A 22,190-nucleotide genomic window follows, 5' to 3' on the forward strand; every position below is an offset into this window, starting at 1 on the left:
AAACTACTGACTTTTGAATTTTTTCTTAATCTGAGAGTTATTTTATGGTGTTTTGTTCCATAAGTTTTATCATAAAAATAATATAAGAATACATTATTTTTCTGAAAACTAGAAAGATGACATTCAATATTATGACAGTTTAAAGATTCAATTTTTCCAAATAAAACAGAACCCTTCTATTTAGATGGATTTTATTTTGCAATATTTATTGTATATTCAATTCAAATGTGCTCACTATCGGGCTAGGCAATTGAAAGTATAAAGTATGAAGCTGCATTTTGCGCTCTCAGTGAGGTTTAAGTCACAGGGAAATGAGGCATGCACACAAAATAATGAGAAAGTAGTATAATAGTTATGATCATTATTTATCAAAATAAGTGAACAAGCTAATAATCATTGTTAGAATAATAATTGTAGTCTTAGATCTCAGATGCTTTAATGAAAAATGTTATCTTCAGGTGAACTGACAAATGGGGAGATAATAGAAAAACATCTGACATTCTAGGTAGGGAAAAAAAACAGAAGCAAATGCTTAAAAATAGGAATAAGTATGTATTCTGGGAATAGCACACAGAGACAACTTGATTTCAATACTTACTTTATGATGGAAATAATGTTTGTACTTTTATTTACACAGTCCAGACTCATATTTCTAAAACACTGATAATTTTGCGTTTAACTTCAGTGCAATGTGTAGACTAATACTTTTAGTGGGGAACAAGCGAGAGGAATGTTATTTTAGAAACTTTACTCTGGCAGCACTGAGTCATCATAAACTATTACTCTCCGATAGAATACTTGACTCTTGCAGTTAGTCATATCAGTTTATCTGACCTAGGTTTATCATGAGTAATCAGTTTATCATGAGTAATCAGAAAGTTACTCAGAAGCTTTATTGTGAATATTCACTTTGTTACAGTGAACGTGGATGTGTATGGGTGGGAAGGTAGTGTGCACTAGCACCACAGAATGTTCTGTTTTCATCTTATGTTTGAACTAATTTATTGATGAGATTCTCATTTCTATAGTATAAAAGGAAAATATTTTGCAGTTATCTCATATTTGAAAGACTTTGCCATAGAGAACTTTATGGTTACCCTCTCGGAAATGGATGAACTTTTCGTTATTTCTTATAAGCATATTGGTTTTGGCCTGCTTGACTTTAAAACTTTTTTTTGGTAGACTTAGAATGTTAATATTTAGATAGAGAAAATATTTTACTGAAGACATTAACTGTGTGACCAGAAAGTAAAATAACTTGAACATTTCTGTATTAGCTTTTATCAGAGAATAACGTTTATTTTATTTGGAAAGTTTTCCTAAATATGAGACTATCCCCTATTTCTCAGACTAAGTGAAAATTTAATAAAATAGCTGCCTTGATAGGAGGAAAACAGAGTTCTTACTTCATAAGGAATAATGTATGAATCATAAAAGAAGAATGAGTGATCATGGGAAACATTTAGCTTTTCAAAGTTTCTGGAACACGTACCTTAAATGCTTTTGGGATCCAGTAAAGGCCAGGAAAGGCAAAGAGTTGAAAGTTTCTTGGATTTATCCTCTTACTTACATCATTAGTAATAGGAATAATGCATCTCAAATTTGGGCATTTATATAAAAACATGATTTTTAAATGGTAGTCTAGTATAAACTAGGATTTTGTAATGCTGTTTAAATATTTTCATATTACTTTGTTTTGAACATAGACATTCAGTCTTACTTTTTACTTATATGTAAGAGTTTTAACATCCTTGCTTAAAATATCAAATTCCTTCTAAATGGGATACAAAGTTAATATTAAACCAATACTTAAGTTCCTTTACACATTGTTGAGACAGACTATAAATGTATGTGTACTTTAGTTTATATGTTGTACTGATAGAGGTTAAAAGTATGACCCTATTGGTAATCTTTTTAAGCAAATGAAACTGTTTGGATGCTTTCCCAGGACAACTGGATTGCCCTCCAGGCGTATCTCTTCAATGCGGTCCCGGATGTAACTGGTGTCATTAGCCTTGCAGAATGTGTCATCTGTAATTGAAGCTATGTTGTTAAACTGAAAAAAAAAGAGGAAAAAATTATTCAGAAATCTGAAATCAACCTTTCATATGCTATATAATGGGTAAAGGAAACCTAAGTCAGAGGTGTGAGTGCCCCCTCACTTCAAATCCTTGTGTCAGATTAATTAGGAAATACTCAAATGTACACCTGGAGACAAATACAATCAAGAGCAGACTTCACACCTACTGTGCGGGTCTACTTGTTATGCTCTGGATGGAATCTGGACTTCTGGGAAGAAATTTCATGAGCCTAGTCTTTTTGATAGGCAGGCATTCAGCTATCACACTACTACAGTGATCTAACCAAACTTTGTATGTGAATAAGTGAGGTTCCCAATGAGTCACAGGATTTTGACTCATAGGTAATTAGAGTCAGATATTGTGAAAGGAACCATCATACCTGAAGGTGAATTACACGTAGACTTTCTGGTAAATTAAGAGGCACGGATTCCAGGGCATTATGGTCCAAGTAGAGGAAAGTGAGGTTATTCAGTTTCTATAAGGAAAATTTCATGTGAGTGTTATTGAGGTTCTGTACATTCTTTCACAGGATTCAAGCAATATGTATGTGCATATGAGTATGTGATTATATATACAGACTTGCATATCGATATAAATACATCAGTTGTATCAATTGTTCATATGGTAGTTTCTTGTTTGGGTTTTTTTCTGGCTTCACGTGTAGTGTATTTTGATCCTTTATGATGGCCAGTGGAGCTCTGCCACATACCCCACCTTTCTGTCCATTCATCTGATATCTGAATATCCAGCTCTAATGCCAACTTTTGGTACTCTTTGGGTTTGTCTTGATAGGAGCTAATGAGGTGAGTCCCTACGTGGGATTGAATTTTGACCCTGGTGCTGCCGTACCCTCTCCTGTACCTCTGGAGTTTCCCATCTCAGTTCCACCAATTTCTAGCTAAGTGGTTACTCCTTAGAAATGTGTGTGCTTGTATTTTTTTAGTAGAGACGGGGTTTCACCTTGTTAGCCAGGATGGTCTCGATCTCCTGACCTCGTGATCTGCCTGCCTCAGCCTCCCAAAGTGCTGGGATCACAGGCATGAGCCACTGCGCCCAGCCTAAAAAAATTTTTTAAATTAGCCAGACGTGGTGGCAGGCACCTGTAGTCCCAGCTCCTAGGGAGGCTGAGGCAGGAGAATGGTGTGAACCCGGGAGGTGGAGCTTGCAGTGAGCCCAGATCGCACCACTGCACTCCAGCCTGGGCGACAGAGTGAGACCCTGTCTCAAAAACAAACAAAAAAAGAAATGTGTGTGCTTAGCCAGGTGTGGTGGTCCATGCCCGTAATCCCAATTTTTGGGAGGCCAATGCGGGCGGATCACTTGAAGTCAGGAGTTCGAGACCAACCTGGCCAACATGGCGAAACCCCATTTCTACTAAAAATACAAAAATTAAGCAGGTGTGGTAGTGCATGCCTGTAATCCCAGCTACTAGGGGGCCTAAGCGAGGCAGGAGAATTGCTTGAACCCAGGGGGTGGAGGTTGCAGTGAGCCGAGATTGTGCCCCTGCACTCCAGCCTGGGCCACAGAACGAGACTCCATCTCAAGAAAGAAAAAAAGAGTGTGTGCTTAGCAAGATGTTTTCCAAAGCAGTTTAGTAAGCAGCTTGATGCAGGTTTTTTTCCCTAAGGGCTTAATATTGGATTATTCTTCATGATCAGTAACCTATTATTGTGTATAATTGTAATTTCCCCTGACATTACTCTTTTACCTTATCTTCAATATGCATCCTGTGCTAGATTTTGCTAATTCTTTTCTGTGTTGCTATTTTAATACTTTCTTAAGCATCTTACCCTTCCACCATATGGGCATCAAGCTCTGGTCTTCCCAGTCAGTCTCATTTACATGAGTTAGAATAACCTAATTCTACTAGTGACTGTAGCAGCCTAGGACATTAAACAAAACTACAGGGCAGCTGAGTTTATTATTTTCTTTTCTTTTTTTTTAGAGATGGAGTCTCGCTGTATTGCCCAGGCTGTAGTGCAGTGGCATGATCTCGGCTCACTGCAACCTCCGCCTCCCAGGTTCAAGCAATTCTCCTGCCTTAGCCTCCCAAGAAGCTAGGACTACAGGTGCCCACCACCACACCCGGCTAATTTTTTGTATTTTAGTAGAGACAGAGTTTCACCATGTTGCTCAGGCTGGTCTCGAACTCCTGAGCTCAGGCAGTCCGCCCGGCTTAGCCACCCAAAGTGCTAGGATTACAGGCATGAGCCACTGTGCCTGGCCAAGTATATTATTTTCATACCAAGTTGTCATAAATCCCATCTGTAATTCCTGTGTAAACCCCAGAATATTCAAACGTTCTTTTTGTGAAATGTTGATCAACTCCTTTTCTTTTTTTTTTTGAGACTGAGTCTTGCTTTGTGGCCCAGGCTGGAGTGCAGTGGTGCAATCTCAGCAGCTCACTGCAACCTCTGCCTCCCAGGTTCAAGCGATTCTCGTGCCTCAGCCTCCCAAGTAGCTGGGATTACAGGTGCCCACCACCATGCCTAGGTAATTTTTGTATTTTTAGTAGAGACAGAGTTTCACCATGTTGGCCAGGCTGGTCCTGAACTCCTGACCTCAAGTGATCCGCCTGCCTCAGCCTCCTAAAGTGCTGGGATTACAGGCGTGAGTCATTGAACCTGGCCTGATCAGCTTTTATAGGTTTTTAACATGTCTGTTATTCAAAGAGTGACCAACTCAAATTAATATTTTCAAATTACAACTTTAAAACAAAAAAAGGCCAGGCACGATGGCTCATGCCTGTAATCCTAGCACTTTGGGAGGCCGAGGTGGGCAGATCACCTGAGGTCAGGAGTTTGAGACCAGCCTGGCCCAACTCCCATCTCTACTAAAAGTACAAAAATTAGCCGGGTGTGGTGGTGCCTCCCAGCTACTTGGGAGACTGAAGCAGGAGAATTGCTCAAACCTGGGAGGCGGAGGTTGCAGTAAGCCAAGATCGCACCACTGCACTCCAGCCTGGGCGACAGAGCAAGACTCCATCTCAAAAAAAAAAAAAAAGGTGTTTCTGCTTTTAAAAAGTACCCTAAGAGTCCCTTAACTTCTGAGTTCCTTATAAGAAACATCAGATGAACTCTGATGTAACTTTAAAATGTCCCTTAAAGTTGATAAAAGATACCTTAATTGTAATGAAAAATGAAAAAATGGACTATTTCTACACTTTCTAACAGATTGTACATTTTTGACAGAATTTACTTGTGTGTGATTATCATATACTTTATGATAATGAATATTTGATAGTTTTAGGTCCTTTCCGAGGTTACCTTTAGAAACAAGAAACCTTGCCTTTTGAATGAGGTTATGTCTGTTACCAGGAGTGGCATGATCATCATTTTATCTGGGGAATGATTACATCAGAGCTATGGAAATCCTGGGCTAAAGTGATTACTTCTGTAGACCATGCATTTTGAGACAAATTGTCTACCTAAACCAAAATAGATTACCTTACCTTTTTCCTACATAATATTTCCTTGAATTGTTAAATTAAGAAAGGTATTTAATTCTTACTACATAAAAAATTTTGTATTACATGGTATCATGAAATTCAAAGGAAAATCTCCCTATGGAATTTCATAGTCTAGTATTTTTAAATATTAAAAGTTAAATTCAGTATTTACTTTTGGATCTTTATGTTTTTCTGGTATTTATAATTTGCTGACATTGTGAGGAAAAGGAAACACAGGAGTGTCCCATTTTGAGCTTTTGTAGACTGTAAGTGCCATGAGGGGGCCAACCATGTCTGTCTAAATAAATATTTGCTGTGTGAACAAGTGAAAAAATGAGAAACAAAATAGTCCCATGAAATAAAATAAAGGTTATATATTTTAGCTGAGATATGGGTATAAGCTGGGCTGAATGAGCCTAATAGGATGGTTATTTATTATGTAAATAATGTCTTCATTTATTAAATCAAAATAGTTTTTAAGTGTAATCAAAATACAATTCTAGACCAAAGCTTCTCTTTTATCTATCATATTGTCACTCATACTATGCTTAGTTTTACTATAAGATACTTACTTTGAATGCATTTGCTTTGATTCCCCTACTCTTGATTTTGTTGTATTTTGCATTAAATAAAGTGAGTTTGGGAGGAAGAACTGGAAGTTTTAGTAGTTGATTTTCAGCAAGTGAAAGTTCTTCTAACAGAGAAAGTTTTGAAAAAGTACCGTCTTCTATATCTTCTATCAAATTTCCCGTAAAATCGAGTCTTCTTAAGTTAGCTAGAGGGAAAAATATACAAAAAACAACTAAATAACTAAAATTCTTATTGTATGGACTGAAGAAAAGCATTTGTTTAACAGATCACTCAAGCATCTTTCATTTTTAGTGCCTGGTAGATCACTGAACACCTCTTTGTGCCTGAAATTGATGCACTTTCTGACTGTAGTCCTAGAATCTCAGGTTTGAAAGTGATCTTAAAGTTAATCGAGTCTTTTCATCTTTCTCTGTTCAAATTCCTCAGGATGGTCAGGCAGTTTGAAAGAAATTCTTATTTCAAATCATGGAAAGTAAGTATTACATTTGGTTGGAATCATGTAATATTTTTTGATTTTTTTGTTGGCATGTTGCATTGTGATTCTGAGTATGTTATCTTAATCTTAATCTCTCTATGCCTTATCGCTTAACAACAACAAAGACAAAGATGTTCCCTGATTTGTTAAAGTGACACAGATTGAGAGAGAAATTCAGTGTGTGTGTGTGTGTGTGTGTGTACTTGCGTGTGCATCACTTATATCTGGGATAATTAGGAAATACAATTGTTTCTTATTCACAGGAATCGTGTTCTATACAATTACCACAAGTGCTGAATGTGTAAATACTGAACCATTATTCCTAGGAGAAATACAGGGTTATGTTCCTGTGAGCCTCTGGTCACACATTTCCATCAACTAATTAGTACATAACTTTTTGTGTTTTTGCTTAAGGACCCTTGGCTTAATATATATTGTTGAATCATTAATATTGCAGTGTAACTCAATATGCCTGAACAAACCTTATCTAACATATTTTCCCTGTAGGCATGTTACAGCCTTTTTGTGCTTGGGGATGTTAGACGTCACTTCAGCACCATGTGTTGGGTCATGTTAAACAGCAAAATCAGGCCAGGTGCGGTGGCTTATGCCTGTAATCCCAGCACTTTGGCAGGCCAAGGTGGGCGGATCACTTGAGGTCAGGAGTTCGAGGCCAGCCTGGCAAACATAGCACAACCTCATCTCTATTAAAAGTACAATAAAAAAATTAGCCAGGTGTGGTGGCATATGCCTGTAGTCTCAGCTACTCGGGAGGCTGAGGGACAAGAATCCCTTGAACCCAGGAGGCAGAGGCTGCAGTGAGTCGAGATCACACCCCTGCACTCCAGCCTGGGCGACAGAGCGAGACCCTGTCTCAAACAAAAACACCTCCCAAAAAAACAAAACTCAATAAACAGCAAAATCATAAACACAAAGCACAAAAATGTGAAAAACATGTCATTAAATAGACTGTGAACGGTCTATTTATTTACAGTATGAAAACCGGAACATTTATTTACAGTATGAAAACCGGAACAGAAGACAGTGTTACCTTGTTCAGCCTCAGATGGGAATGTGCATGTCAAGTAATTCAAATTTTTTGCCACTCTGAGCGTGTCTGAGAATGACCATGAAAGCACCATGTGTATTAATTTTGGGATTATAAATAAATTTTAGCAAGTGGGTATTCACAAATACAGAATCCACAAATAACAAGGATCAACTATACTTCAGTCCACATTCGGGAGCTATCAGCGGCAGCATGACTCTGGTTACGGTTAATCTCATAAATGTATAGTGGGGCCAGTATGCATTTCTTGGTGTGATTTTTTTCAGAACTCTTGACGACGATATTAGGAGTCTAGAAAACTGACAAGAAATTAGTGATCTAGGACTGGGATTTGGTGCCGCAGAAATGGAGCATTCTGGTGTGCTTATGGCAACACTCTAATTGAGTTAAGGTTTGCTAGAAGTTCAAGATTGATAATGACCTGGTAAGGAATTAAATTCCACTGTTCTCAACACTATTTCCATATTAGAATCATCCAAGGAGTTTGTTTTTAATGATGTTGCCTGGGCCCTACCCCAGATCTGAATTACAACCCCTGGGAAGTAGGACCTAGTATCAGTATTTAAAAAATACTTCCCTGCCGGGCGCAGTGGCTCATGCCTGTAATCCCAGCACTTTGGGAGGCCTAGGCGGGTGGATCACAAAGTCAGGAGTTTGAGACCAGCCTGGCCAACATGGTGAAACCCCATGTCTACTAAAAATACAAATATTAGCCAGGTGTGGTGGCACGCACCTCAGCTACTCGAGAGACTGAGACAGGAGAACCACTTAAACCTGGGAGACAGAGGTTGCAGTGAGCCAAGATCACGCCACTGCACTCCAGCCTGGGTGACAGAGCAAGACTCCATCTCGGGGTGGGGCAAGAAAAAAAAAAAAACACTTCCCAAGATATTTTTAATATGCAGCCAGGTTTAAGAACCATTAAAGTAAGAAAAAGCGGTTTCTGTGTTTTTTTTAGTGCAGGTAGAAAATAAAACATTGTGGTTGGAAAAGCATCCCAGTTATATTGGTGTTGCTCAGTGTCAGAGCAACGGATCTTGAAGTATTGGAGTTGAGAAGATATAGTTGCCCATGTGTTAGATGGGCTGTCGTCATAGACAGTGAGGTCGCCAGTAAACAAAGATCACAGGGTCTGTCTAAGTGGAAAGATGATTCACCAACAAATGAATGGACTTTTGTGAAACATGTTTGATATTTATATACTCCAGGTGACAAACCTATGTGTGATAGGCAGCAACTATATAGAAACTTGTATTTATATGAGTTAAATACTAATAATCATATTTCAGTTTAACTTACGTATGTCTGCAAAATCTTTGGCAGTCAGCTTTTTAATTTTGTTGAATCGTGCGTAAAGATAGGCTGATTCCTTTGGCAAGGGTGGTACAGTATCAATGTCAACTTCTTCACAGTATACAGAGCCACTTAAACAAACACACAGCAGACACGTGGGCATTTCTAAATTGGGAAATAAAATCATAAAAATATGAACGATAGTTTGAAAATATTTCGCCTCTAGTAGTAAAATTATTGCTATTATGAATGCTATTACTAATTTGAAGAGATGTTTTACAGAATCATAAGAAAGATAGTCATGGTAACTCGTTACCTATGTTGTCTTGATAATTCACCAGAATAGTGTTTGAGAATCTCTTTTTATTTTGTTTTACTGGTAATTGCTTAATTGTTGAATTGATTGACAGTTACATTTCCTTATTTGAAAACCAAAAAAATTTACAAAGCGGGAGTTGAGGTAAACATAAGCTTGATTTATTAAGTTTGATGTGTGAGAAACATATTTCAGACTGGTGACAGTAGCTAGATTTTAGTAACCACTAGTTAAATAAGGAAACCATTAACTTGAAAATTAGAGTAATCGTAGGCACTGTTTGGATCCCTTAGCACCCCAAGTCATTTATTACTTTACTTGTCATGCCTCTTGGAACATTTCTTAATCTTTGTTTTTTATACCTTTTTCTGTTTTTGAAAAGTGTAGAGCTTTTTTTTTTTCTTTAGTTTTATTTTTCAGGGCATTTATTCTGCAGAATGCCTTTCAGTTGACAGAGGTTTCTCATTTTTGGCAGGAGTACCATGGATCCTCAGTGCTGTGTGTCCAAAAGCACATGATATCTGTTTATCCCATTCCTGATAATATCTTTGGTCACTTGTTTCAAGTAGTTTGTGCCGTGTTGCCCACTGAGTAAAGTTAATATTTTTTCACTTCATAACTAATAAGTAATTCTGGAGAAGTACTTTGAGAATCTAAATGTCTAGTGTGACATTGTACTTTCATATGCTAGTTTTAGCATCCATTGATGATTCTTACCTGAATCATTTGTGAGTAACCAAATAGTGATTGTCTAATTCCATCATTCCTTCTATATTTGTTAGTTGGCACTCTCTTCTTATTTTTTTATATCAATATGAACTTGTTTTATATATTTTGATATATTTTATTATTTATTTAATTACATATTTTTGAGACAGAGTCTTGCCCTGTTGCTCAGGCTGGAGTGTAGTGGTGTGATCTTGGCTCACTGCAACCTCCACCTCCCCAGTTCAAGCAATTCTTCTGCCTCAGCTCCTGAGTAGCTGGGATTACTGGCGTATGCCACCACACATGGCTATTTTTTTTTATTTTTTTGAATTTTTAATATAGACAAGTTTTCACCATGTTGGCCAGGCTGGTCTCAAACATTACCTCAAGTGATCTGCCTGCCTCTGTCTCCCGAAGTGCTAGGATTACAGACGTGAGCCACCACACCTGACCTGTTTTGATATATTTTAAATATATTAAATAAACATGCCAAATTTTATTTTTTGAATTTTTTTATTTTTTTCTAGACGAAGTCTTGCTCCATCACCCAGGCTGGAGTACAGTGGCGTGATCTTGGCTCACTGCAGTCTCCGCCTCCTGGGTTCAAGCAGGAGCCTCCCAAGTATCTGGGATTACAGGCATGTGCCATCATGCCCAGCTAATTTTTTTGTATTTTTAGTAGAGACTGGGTTTCACCATGTTGGCCAGGCTAGTTTAGAACTCCTGACCTCAGGTGATCTACCTGCCTCAGCCTCCCAAAGTGCTAGGATTATAGGTGTGAGCCACCACGCCCAGCCTATTTTTTGAAATTTTAATTGATATTTTCATTTCAACATGCATTGTGTCCCATGAGTCATAATCCATGTTTATTTTAATAATCAAATCGTCACAGATTAGGCAGTGAGTGCCCTTTCAAGCTTTTTTTCCTGCTACAGCTTTTTGTGGTTAGTTGACTTACAATTGATTGCATGTATTTAAATTGTACAAAATATACGATTTTTACATATGTATACCCCCATGAAACCTTCACTACAAGTGAGTTAATTAACATAACTGTCACTCCAAAAAGTTTTCTCCTGCCCTTTGGTAATCTCTCCCTCCCACTCTTATCCTCGAACAATGACTGACCTGCTTTTGGTCAGTATACATTAGTTTGCATTTAAGAGAATTTTATAGTAAAAGAATCATGTAGTATCTACTCGCTTTTCTGGCTTCTTTCACTCTGCATTATTATTTTGAGTTTCAATCTGTATCAGTAGTTCATTCTTCTTTATTACTCAGTAGTATTCAATTGTCTCAGTATATACAATTTACATGGTCATTTCCTATGGACATTGGGTTGTTTCCAGGTTTTCACTATTTCAAAGAAATTTATGTGTAAGTTTGTGTGGACTTATGCTTTCATTTCTCTTGGGTAAGTACCTAAGGAGTGGAATGACTGGGTCTTATTATAAATGTATGTTTTATCTTTTGAAGAAAGTGTCAAATTATTTTCCAAAGGACTGTGCCATTTTACATTCCTACCAGCAGCATATGAGAGTTCCAGCTGCTCCACATCCTTGCCAAAATTTGGTATGGTCTGGCTTTTTAATTTTAGCAGTTGAAATGTAGGGCATGTTATAGTATCTCATTGTGTTTTAATTTGCATTCTCTGATAACTAATGGTGTTAACATCTTTTCATGTCCTTGTTTGGCATCCATATATTTTCTTTGATGACTTATCTTTTTTTTTTTTTTTCCTCTTACTAGTTTTCCTTTTGGAAATGAAACATTTTAAATTTCAATGAAGAACAGTTGGTTCCTTTATAATTCATGGTTTCTGTGTTGTATTTAGGAAATGTTTGCCGACCACCAAGATTTGACACTTTATTTTATTCTAGAAGTTGTATAGCTTAAGATCTTTACCTTTAGGTATGCGGTATACTTTGGGCTAATTTTTATATATGGTGCCAGGAAGGGTTAAGATTCTTTTTTGAAACATTTTCCTATAGTTGTCTGGTTCTTTCAGCACCATTTTTGAAAAAGATTATTCTTTCCCCATTGAATTGTGTTGTCACATTGTCAAGAACTAGTTGGTTACTTCATGCTAGCCTGTTTCTGGATTCTATTTTGTTCTGTTGATCCACTTCAACATTTTTATGCCAATACTGCAGTGTCTTGATTCCTGTACCTTTATAATAGTCTTGTTAGTATAAATCCTGCAACTTCCTTCTTCTTCAATGTGGTTTAGACTATTCTAGGTCCTATATATATATATATATATATTTTTTTTTTTTTTTTTTGAGACGGAGTCTTGCTCTGTCGCCCAAGCTGGAGTGCAGTGGCGCGATCCTGGCTCACTGCAAGCTCCGCCTCCTGGGTTCACGCCATTCTCCTGCCCCAGCCTCCCGAGTAGCTGGGACTACAGGCACCCGCCACTGCGCCCGGCTCATTTTTTTGTATTTTTAGTAGAGACGGGGTTTCACCGTGGTCTCGATCTCCTGACCTTGTGATCCGCCTGCCTCGGCCTCCCAAAGTGCTGGGATTACAGGCGTGAGCCACCGCGCCCGGCCTATCCTTTATATTTTTAGATATATTTTAGAATCAGTTTGTTAATTAAACAAACAAAAAAACCTATTAGGATTTTGATTGGGATTGTGTTGAATTTCTAAATTTGGGGAAAACTGACATCTTAATGATATTGAGTCTTCCAGACCTTGAACATAATACATTTCTCCTCATATGTAGTTCTTCCTTAATTTCTCTTAGCATTATCTAGATTTCAGTGTACAGATCTTACATACTTTTTTTTTTTTTTTTTTTTTTGAGACAAGATCTCACGCAGTCACCCAGGGTGGAGTGCAGTTGCATGATCATGGTTCACTGCAAACCTTGACCTCCTGGGCTCAAGTGATCCTCCTGCCTCAGCCTCTCAAGTAACTGGGACTACAGGTTTGTGCCACCACACCTGGCTTTTTCTTGGTTAAAATTTTTGTAGAGACATGGTGTCACTATGTTGCCCAAGCTGGTCTCAAACTCCTGAGGTCAAGCAGTCCTCTTGCCTTCGCCTTCCAATAAACATCTTTTATATCTATTTCTTTCATATGTTTTGATGGATTTAAAAACATTTTGTCGGGAGGCTGGGTGCAGTGTCTCAGGTGTGTAATCTCGGCACTTTTGGAGGCTGAGGCGGGCAGATCATTTGAGTCTAGAAGTTTGAGACCAACCTGGGCAACATGGTGAAACCTCATCTCTACAAAAAATACAAAAATGAGCCAGTGTGGTGGCACGTGCCTGTAGTCCCAGCTACTTGGGAGGCTGAGGCAGGAGGATTGCTGGAGCCTGGGAGGTCAAGACTGCAGTGAGCCATGATCATGCCACTGTACTTCAGCCTGGGTAACAGAGCAAGACCCTGTCTCAAAAAAAAAAAAAAAAAAAAAAAAAAAAAAAAATTCCCTCATTATTCTTTGAGAACTTCCTTATTTTCTAAAATAGCAAGATGTCCCAAACTAACCTTGCATTTTTCCTGCCCAACCCTGAAATCAGCTATCTCTTCAGAAAGCATTGGGGTTTTTTTTTTGGTTTGTTCATTTGTTTTTGAGACAGAGTTTTGCTCTGTCACCCAGGCTGGAGTGCAGTGGCGCAGTCTCGTCTCACTGCAACTCTGCCTGTTGAGTTCAAGTGATGCTCCTACCTCAGCCTCCCAAGTAGCTGAGATTACAGACGTGTACCACCATGCCCAGCTAATTTTTTTTTGTTGTTGTATTTTTAGTAGAGACGGGGTTCCACCATGTTGGCCAGGCTTGTCTCAAACTCCTGACTTCAGGTGATCCACCTGCCTCGGCCTCCCAAAGTGCTGATATTACAGGCATGAGCTATCACACCCGGCCACCATTGGTGTCTTTTAGTGGAGAATGGTATTAGAAACCAAGATGTAGGTGCTGAGTGTGCTCATTGCCATTGAGATCAATGTTGCTTCTAGGCTCTTTCAGCAGAGACAGCTAGGAAATAAATGTGTGTGTTTATTTGTCTCTTTCTCCATAGATAATACACATACATGCAACATATATGGATAGAAACATATACAATATACATGCATATGTATAACATATACTAATGTGTATACATATACACACATAGAGATAAACAGATAAACATTTCTATATTTCTGTATCTCTTTATATATGCAAACCCCGAGTTAATACTAGTATCTTCTATTCCAAACCGACTCCACAGCGTTCTTTCTAGCCTTCTGCCTTTCCATATTTGTAATGTTTCCCTGACAGTGAGGAACCTGGCTCTCATTATTTACAATATATTTACTTAGTTCTGGCACACTCATTAAGTAGTTCCAATATTGCTAAGTCGTAACACTGTGCATAGCAAACCTACTCACTGGAGCTTCGTATTTGTTTGTAGTTCTTTTTTGTCCTTAGCCTGAAGGTATATAGGCAAAATGCTGTGTTTAACAGTTACTTAGAGTTTTTTCCTCCTTTGGTGTGTTATTAATTTGAAATATAATTAAGTTTATGTTTGTATGTTTGTATTCCAGTTTGGGTTCTTTTTACCTTATTCTTGTTGATTTCATTTATATATGTATTTGGTTTTTTGACTGTACGAAACAGCATTGTTCTAAAAATTAAATCTACATTAAAAAGTGTATATGCAGAGAACTGCCATCCCCTCTCCCCCAATTTCTTTTTAGCCTGTATTTATTTTCACAGAAATAAGCAGATACATATATGTTTTCTTATATCCTTTTCTTTCTTACATGAAAGACGACATATTATAGATATTCTTTTACACTTTGTTTTTTTTTTCACATAGTGTATCCTGGAAATCACTCCATGTTAATTCTTAGAGATCTTCCTCATTCATTTTTACAACTGCATAGTATTCTCTTCTGTTGGATTTACCCTTGTTTATTCAACTACTCTTCAGTATTTGGGCAGTTAAATTATTTCTGATATTTTGCAGTTGCATGCAATGCTTTAGTGATTTTGCATTTGTATTTTATTTTGGAGTATATCATCAAGATAAATTTCTCAAAGTTGGCCAGGTGCAGTGGCTCATGCCTGTAATACCAGCACTTTGGGAGGCCAAGGCAGGAGGATCACTTGAGGTCAGGAGTTCAAGATCAGCCTGACCAACATGATGAAACCTGTCTCTACTAAAAATATAAAAATTAATCTGGCATGCACATGCCTGTAATCTCAGCTACTTGGGAGGCTGAGGCAGGAGAATCGCTTGAGCCCAAATGGCAGAGGTTGCCGTGAGCCGAGATCATAATGCTGTACACTAGCCTGAGAGTGAGACTCTGTCTCAAAAAATAAACACTCAAAGTTGGTTCTTTCTTTTTTTTTTTTTTTTTTTTTTTTTTGAGACGGAGTCTCGCTCTGTCGCCCAGGCTGGAGTGCAGTGGCCGGATCTCAGCTCACTGCAAGCTCCGCCTCCCGGGTTTACATCATTCTCCTGCCTCAGCCTCCCGAGTAGCTGGGACTACAGGCGCCCGCCGCCTCACCCGGCTAGCTTTTTTTGTATTTTTTAAGTAGAGACGGGGTTTCACCGTGTTAGCCAGGATGGTCTCGATCTCCTGACCTCGTGATCCGCCCGTCTCGGCCTCCCAAAGTGCTGGGATTACAGGCTTGAGCCACCGCGCCCGGCCTCAAAGTTGGTTCTTATGTCAAAAAGTAAATGCATTTTTTATTTTGTTGGATATTGCCAAGTTCCTGTCCAAAAGCATTGTGCTGATTTGCCTTCCTGCTGTCGTGTATGAGTGTCTTACCCCAGAGCCTTGCTCATGGAATATATTAATGTGTTGTCATACGTCAGTTTTTTCAATCAGGTAGGTTAAAAATGGTATCTCAATGTAATTTTAATTTGTATGTCTCTGTGTGAGATTGAACATTTATTTGGGTCAAATCGTTTAAATTATCTTGTGAATTGTCATTTTTCCAGTGGATTTTTGGTTAATCTCTTTTCTTTGATTTTTAAGAGTGCTTTATAAAATTAGAGATACTAGCTCTTTATTTTTAGTTATATTATCTGTTAGCTCTTTAGTTATACTATTTATCTGTAGTATATGTTGCAAATATTTTTCACAGTTTTTAGTTGCCTTTGACTTTGTCACAGGTATTTGTAGGGTCAAATTTATTGTTCTTTTCTATTGTTGTCTCTGGATTTTGAGGCGCCCTGCACCCAGATTATTTTCTAGTACTTGTATGGTTTCATTTTATACATTCAGATTGCTAATCTATTTGGAGTTTATTTTTGTGTAAGGTATGGATCTAAATGGACCCCTCTTCAAATGGCTTTTTCTCCCAGCACCATTTTTTTAAAATACCATTTTTGCTTCAGTGATTTGGGTTGGTACCTTTAGTATGTACTGAATTTTCAAGTGTATTTTTGTCTGTTTCTGGACTTTCTATTCTATTTCATTGATCTTTTTGTCTATTCATATACCAGTATCACACTTTTTAAAGTATAGAGTTTTATAATATATTTTAATGTGTAATACATCTGATTCCTACATATACTTGTCATTGTTCACTGTTTCCCTTGCTATTTGTTATATGTTGTTCCATATGAATTCTAGAATCCGTTTTTCCAGCTTCATAAAAAAATTTATTGGTAATTTTAGTTGGATTGTTTAACATTTATAAATTTAGAAAGAACTGACATCTTTTTGATTTTGAGTCATTCTATCCAAGAAGAAGGGCTGTCTTTTGTTTTTTGTTTGTTTTGTTTTGTTTTTTTGTTTTTTTGAGACGGAGTCTCGCTCTGTCGCCCAGGCTGGAGTACAGTGGTGCGACCTTAGCTCACCGCAACCTCCGCCTCCCGGGTTCAAGCAATTCTCTGCCTCAACTTCCCGAGGAGCTGGGATTACAGGCACCCGCCACCACGCCTGGCTAATTTTTTGTATTTTTAGTAGAGACAGTGTTTCACCATCTTGACCAGACTGGTCTTGAACTCCTGACCTCGTGATCCACCCACCTCAGCCTCCCAAAGTACTGGGATTACAGGCGAGAGCCACCACGCCCAGCCTGGGATGTCTTTAAATTTATTCAAATCTATTTTTACTATCATACTTCTCGTTTTTTAAGCTTTATTTTCTGTTATGGTTCATTTTCATTTTATTGTAGCAATATAGAAATTAATATGTGGTTTTTGTCATGTTTTCATGTGAAATAACGTTCCGTGATAGAGTAAGAGTAAACCAATACACAGGAATTATTAAGTAGGACTTGTAATTTGTTATTTCATGACAAGTTTTCTATTGTTGTAATTGAAATGTATGTGATAATTATTGAAGTATATGTATGTTTCTGTTCTGTGAGTTTCTTAAAGGCAGTAATTATATTTACCGTATACTGAGGCTGTACATTGTATTTGGCAAATAATCCTTGTTTAAGTATTTCTTGAATAGATTTTATATGGACAGAAACCACACTTTGTGGAGGCTAAGCTTTGGTTGTTCTCAAAAGTTCTCATTCCACATTTGTCACTTACAATGTGGGATGGCAAATGGTGTGCACTCCCAGTACACCTGTTTGACTTTATCATTGGAAACAAAATTCCACTGTTTGTATTTACTGTATCTTGAGTCAGTTTTTGATTACCACAAGGAATAAAGTCCATTATAGCTATTTATAAAGGATCCATTTGAAAAATATTTAGATGATACTTACCATCATTTTCTTTCCTGGGAGGTAATGGTGTTATTGCCTCATCTTTTTGTAATTGAAGACTTTTCTCATTGGGTATTATCACAGTTTCTTTTTCCTATTGGAAAAATAAAAGTTTGTTACCTAGCTTGATTAAGTCTGTGTTACTGTAAAACCGAGGGATCACAGGCACCTTCTCGTAGTTACAATTAGTGGCATTTCTTTTGTGCTCCATTAGGCTTTCATACATATTTCCATTTTATCATTTATTAAATTACAGTGTAAATATTTTTTAGCTTGTTTTTATTCTAGACTATGAGCTCCTTGAGTAAAAGAACTGGGTGTTTTTGTTTTTATATCTCCAGTAGCTATACTCAGTGCTTAATAAATATTGAACTTATTGAAATTCCAAATGAAAGCTGGGTGAGAATTCCCTGAATTGGAATGAAAGTTTTTCTGAAGTGAAACTATTCCTCAAGGGTCTTGTCTGAACTGAGTTTCTCATTCAGATTCTACCATTTTGAGCAAGACTAGAGCTCTAGCCATGTCACAAGTATAAACTACTGATTAAGGTCTTTAGGTCTCTTCTTGGGGTGACCCTTTAATTACCTATATCCCTCCATTAAGCCCTGGCTCTTGGAGCCCTTTTATTCCAGCTTACCTTATCTACCCTTAACACCTAATGGTGTAGGCCTTTAATTCTGGGGAAATTGGAGTAGATATAATTTAAATCCTCTCTTTCCTATTGTTGGAGAGTACGTTTTCTGCCATTGGATTACAGTGTATTATGTGGTGTCCTATTCTTTCTGTCCTTTGTAAGCATGTTCCATTTTAGTCTTGGTCTTGACTCCTGACTCTGCCCTTCACCTTCATTCTCCCATTTGTGAGGTGGTTGAACTTCTTCCCTCTACTCTGTGTTTGCACATCAAGTCCTGTTGGATTCTACTCCACTCCACAAATATCTTAAATCCTGCATTTATAGTAAGATAAAGAAACTTCTAAAGCCCTGTAAAGAGAAGAATCAGAGAGAAAAATCATCTCTAAACTCTTTGGGGATCAGGGAATCTTCAAAGTGTTTTTAATAGATTCAAATCATCCAAGTGAGCCAGTAGCCTATGTTATGATGGGCTTTTTTTTTTCTTTAACTTGAAGCTATAATTAGTAATACCTATCCTTTGTGTCTTAGTGATGGGCAAAAATAATGCTATCATATTAAAAGCATTAACTGAAAGAAAGAAACTGTGGTGTTAACATTTGCTCATCGTGTACCCCTGCAAAAAAAGAAAAGAGAAAGTAGCAGTTGTAACTGGTCAATGTTACAGTCTTTATCATCCAATTTATAGTGGAGAAGAACTTCTGAAACAATCAGTATTGTTATATATTTGGCTGAATTTCTCATTTTCCAGTGTATATGTGTATGTGTCATACATAGTGGGCAACAGATACTAATGTGCTGTATTAACTTTTTCCTTATCCAGCATTCATTTCTGTGTGTCAAGAAAACCACAAGTAATTACTTTGTCCATAAAGGTGGAGAATGAATGATGGGGTATAACGTCACCCCTGCAGTGTTAACTCAATGACAGTTACAGTTACTTGGTACAAATTGATAGAGGGTCTAAACTGTTAAAACTGATTTAAAAAGAAAGTCCTATATCGAGTAGGTTTTCAGTTTTTGGTACTGTATGTAGATGGCATATATAAATTATTGTGGAATGCTATTGATACCAAAATAACCAGTACTCTTTTATTTATTTTCTTAAAATTGTTTTCTATAATAATAACCTTAAGCTGATAATTCATCTTTATTTCTCCATATACACATTTCTGCTAATTTATTTTTGAAGGCAACACAACGTTGCAAATATAGGGCATTGTGTAATATTACTTAATATATAAATTACAACTGGTCAGAGACCATCTTAAAGTCTAGTTTTCTTTAAGTTTTATTTTTTGGTTACTATAGATAATGTTTGGTTACCATAGGTACCATTTATTAATTTGAAAAGCATACATACTCTAAAAATATAATCTTAGGGACAATTATTATGAATTCATTTGAATCATTTAAAGTGATTTTCCCTTCCCCTTACCTTATCAGACACATTCAGGAAAAACAAAAACATGCATTTAAATGGGCAGTATTTTAGAAGCTAAATTTAGAGTAGAAATAAAGTACCTTAATATTTTTTCCATCCAGGTATTTATCCTCATAATCTTGGCTAAATATGGATTCTTCAAAATTATCTGTTCCATAATCATAGATAATGCGTGAGTCCTGCTGAGTTGGTGGTGCTGGCTTTATCAGAGGCACAAACAGTAACAGGAGAAGTGTAGACTGCAGAGTCTTCATTTTAGCAAAAATCAAGGTGACTGGAAGTTAATAAACTAGTGGCCTGCTGACTGTGGGACAAAACTCTCTTTTTCCCTGGAAATAAAAATTCAGACCATCGAAGCAATATTTAAAAGCTTAGAGGATGTTTTGGCAGGGTGTGCGCAGTAAGGGCCAGAGAACAGTATTTAACCCTTAGTGATCTTTAATTAGATGCCAGCAGTTTTTACATATCAGTGAGCATTCTGAAAAATAGTTTCGGAAAATAGTTTTATTTCTTCTCTATCAGAAATTCAAGAAAGATTGTTAATTTTAAGTTTCTTAATTAAGTGCCTTCAACAGACATACTAATATTTAATTGAAATATTCTTAGGATACCTGTAGTATAAATAGTTAAAATGAAGTCCCAAGATCCTGTCTCATGTGAGTTAAAAATATCATATTTCAACTTAGCTACTTTATAAGAACTCTTGATTTGTATTGGTATGAACAGAAACAAGTTCCAAGAAAAGTTTTAAAACTTAAATTTAACATTATGAAAAATAGTCATTAACACCTTTAGGTGGTACAGAATATAGGAAAAGCCATACATTTTAAATTTTCTTGGTTTTGTAATTTTAATAGGTGATCACAATTTTTAGTTAATAGTATTGTATTTTTAATTTAAACTATGAAAACTGAAAGAATAGTATTGCAGGCTGGAGGAAATACCGAACTTTAATCAAAGAACTTTGAGGAATGTAATAGAAAAGATTCCTTTAGGCTCATCAACGGATTTTCTCTGGTGGGTGCACATTTCAGACTTTTTCTTAAGTAACTTCAAACAGAATCACTCAGAGTTGCTGATGCTGCATTATAGATGCCAGTTTGTCAAAAATCCAGAGGTTGAAAATGAAGAATAAAATGGATTTGTGACTTTTGCAGCACCCTATTCTTGCCTGCGTGGATGTTAAAGTTATGCGATGATATACATAAGTACTTGTTAAAAATTAATTGTTTGAGGTAACTGAAACTTAAACCAGAGATGGCCTTTACATTTTTAAGCCTATTAGTTGAGTCACACTTTAACAAACAATATTTAAAATAATATATGAAAAGTAAGCCTACCGTTGTAGCTGTTTTGAAGTTTTTTGTGGTTTTCCTCAATAGATGTTCATGTCTGTGCATTAGCCCCAAGTAGGAGGGTGAATGAGAAAAGCTATGGCTTGATTTCAAACTGCTGAGTAAAATTTCAGGGCCCAGCAGCTTTAAGAACAGTTTCCATGTGATAGAGATCTTTGCCAGCATTCTTTCTCTAGGGTGAAATGCAGTGTGTTGTACTAGAGAACTGTGCTTAAGATATTTGTTGTAACTGCTACACTCAGTCCGCTTCAACTAATTGACTCTAAACTTGTGTCATTTTATTATTGTGTAATAAACATTCGTGTTTTGGTGAATATTAGTTTATGAAAATGATATAAAGTCTTCCTTTTCATTTTGGTGATTTCCCAGGAGATTTAACATCTGCTTTTTGAATGAAATAGAACACCAAATGAAAACATAGTCCATGTTGTTAATCTTATGAGAATTAAAAATACTGCCCTAATACCGTAATTAATGTATAGCCAAGAAATTTCCAGTGTAAAAATTAGTTTTAAGACAAATTATTTTATAGTTTTGTCATTTGGGGTTTTTCTCCCCTTTATTTTAGTTACATATAAGAAAAACTGATCCATAAAAATTAGCTTTTTAAAAGTAAATTCAATTTATAGTTTTTGAGGTTGATAGTAAAAGATACTTTTGTTTGCTGAATGAAAGAAACTTTATAAAATTACTTTAATATTGAAATTGGGTTTTAAAAGTTAAAGTGGCATTGTAGATACCATACAAGCAACTCTGAAGATGTTTTTAAAGAGTCACTTTTAAAAAGTTCCTCCTTGGTGCTTTTAACAATCAAATTAACATTTTCTTCTTTAATCTAAAAATTTAACAAATATGGATATATATTTTATTAAAATAGAAAATGAAAGAATACCAATTTGTTTTCTAGTCAAAATTGTTTTAGAACCTTTCAAATCAAAGCTTAAATAAACTAAGACTTGAATACTGACGTTTTTATTTGAATGTGAATTATCTTAAGTTTAGTTGTGATATTGTCTGGCTTGAGTTGATATAAATTGTTGGTTTTATGACTTCAAGGATACAATAAAACTTTTTAAAGACTGTGAAATATATAATAATGAAACAACAGACAT

General features: G+C 36.6%; 2 protein-coding genes across 3 annotated transcripts in view; one reads left to right on the forward strand and one right to left on the reverse strand.

Moving 5' to 3' along the window:
- CENPP (centromere protein P) overlaps nt 1-22,190 on the forward strand; it is a 273,692-nt gene that overhangs the window by 56,862 nt on the left and 194,640 nt on the right. The gene's annotated exons all lie outside the window — the stretch shown is intronic.
- OGN (osteoglycin) lies at nt 175-21,278 on the reverse strand. Of its 2 annotated transcripts, none has more exons than XM_050761560.1 (7): nt 21,064-21,278; nt 19,804-19,971; nt 17,649-17,742; nt 8,964-9,122; nt 6,102-6,304; nt 2,461-2,556; nt 175-2,056 (listed from the first exon to the last, which is right to left on the reverse strand). In XM_050761560.1, the coding sequence occupies exons 1-7, from the start codon at nt 21,241-21,243 to the stop codon at nt 1,886-1,888; spliced, it is 1,071 nt and encodes a 356-aa protein (XP_050617517.1). In that variant the 5' UTR covers nt 21,244-21,278; the 3' UTR covers nt 175-1,885. The 2 variants fall into 2 exon arrangements, with proteins under 2 accessions (XP_050617517.1, XP_050617516.1); XM_050761559.1 differs by having other exon boundaries at nt 19,804-20,052; nt 21,064-21,228.

Source organism: Macaca thibetana, chromosome 15 (genome assembly GCF_024542745.1).
Source record: "Macaca thibetana thibetana isolate TM-01 chromosome 15, ASM2454274v1, whole genome shotgun sequence".
NCBI classification, from domain to species: Eukaryota; Metazoa; Chordata; class Mammalia; order Primates; family Cercopithecidae; genus Macaca; species Macaca thibetana.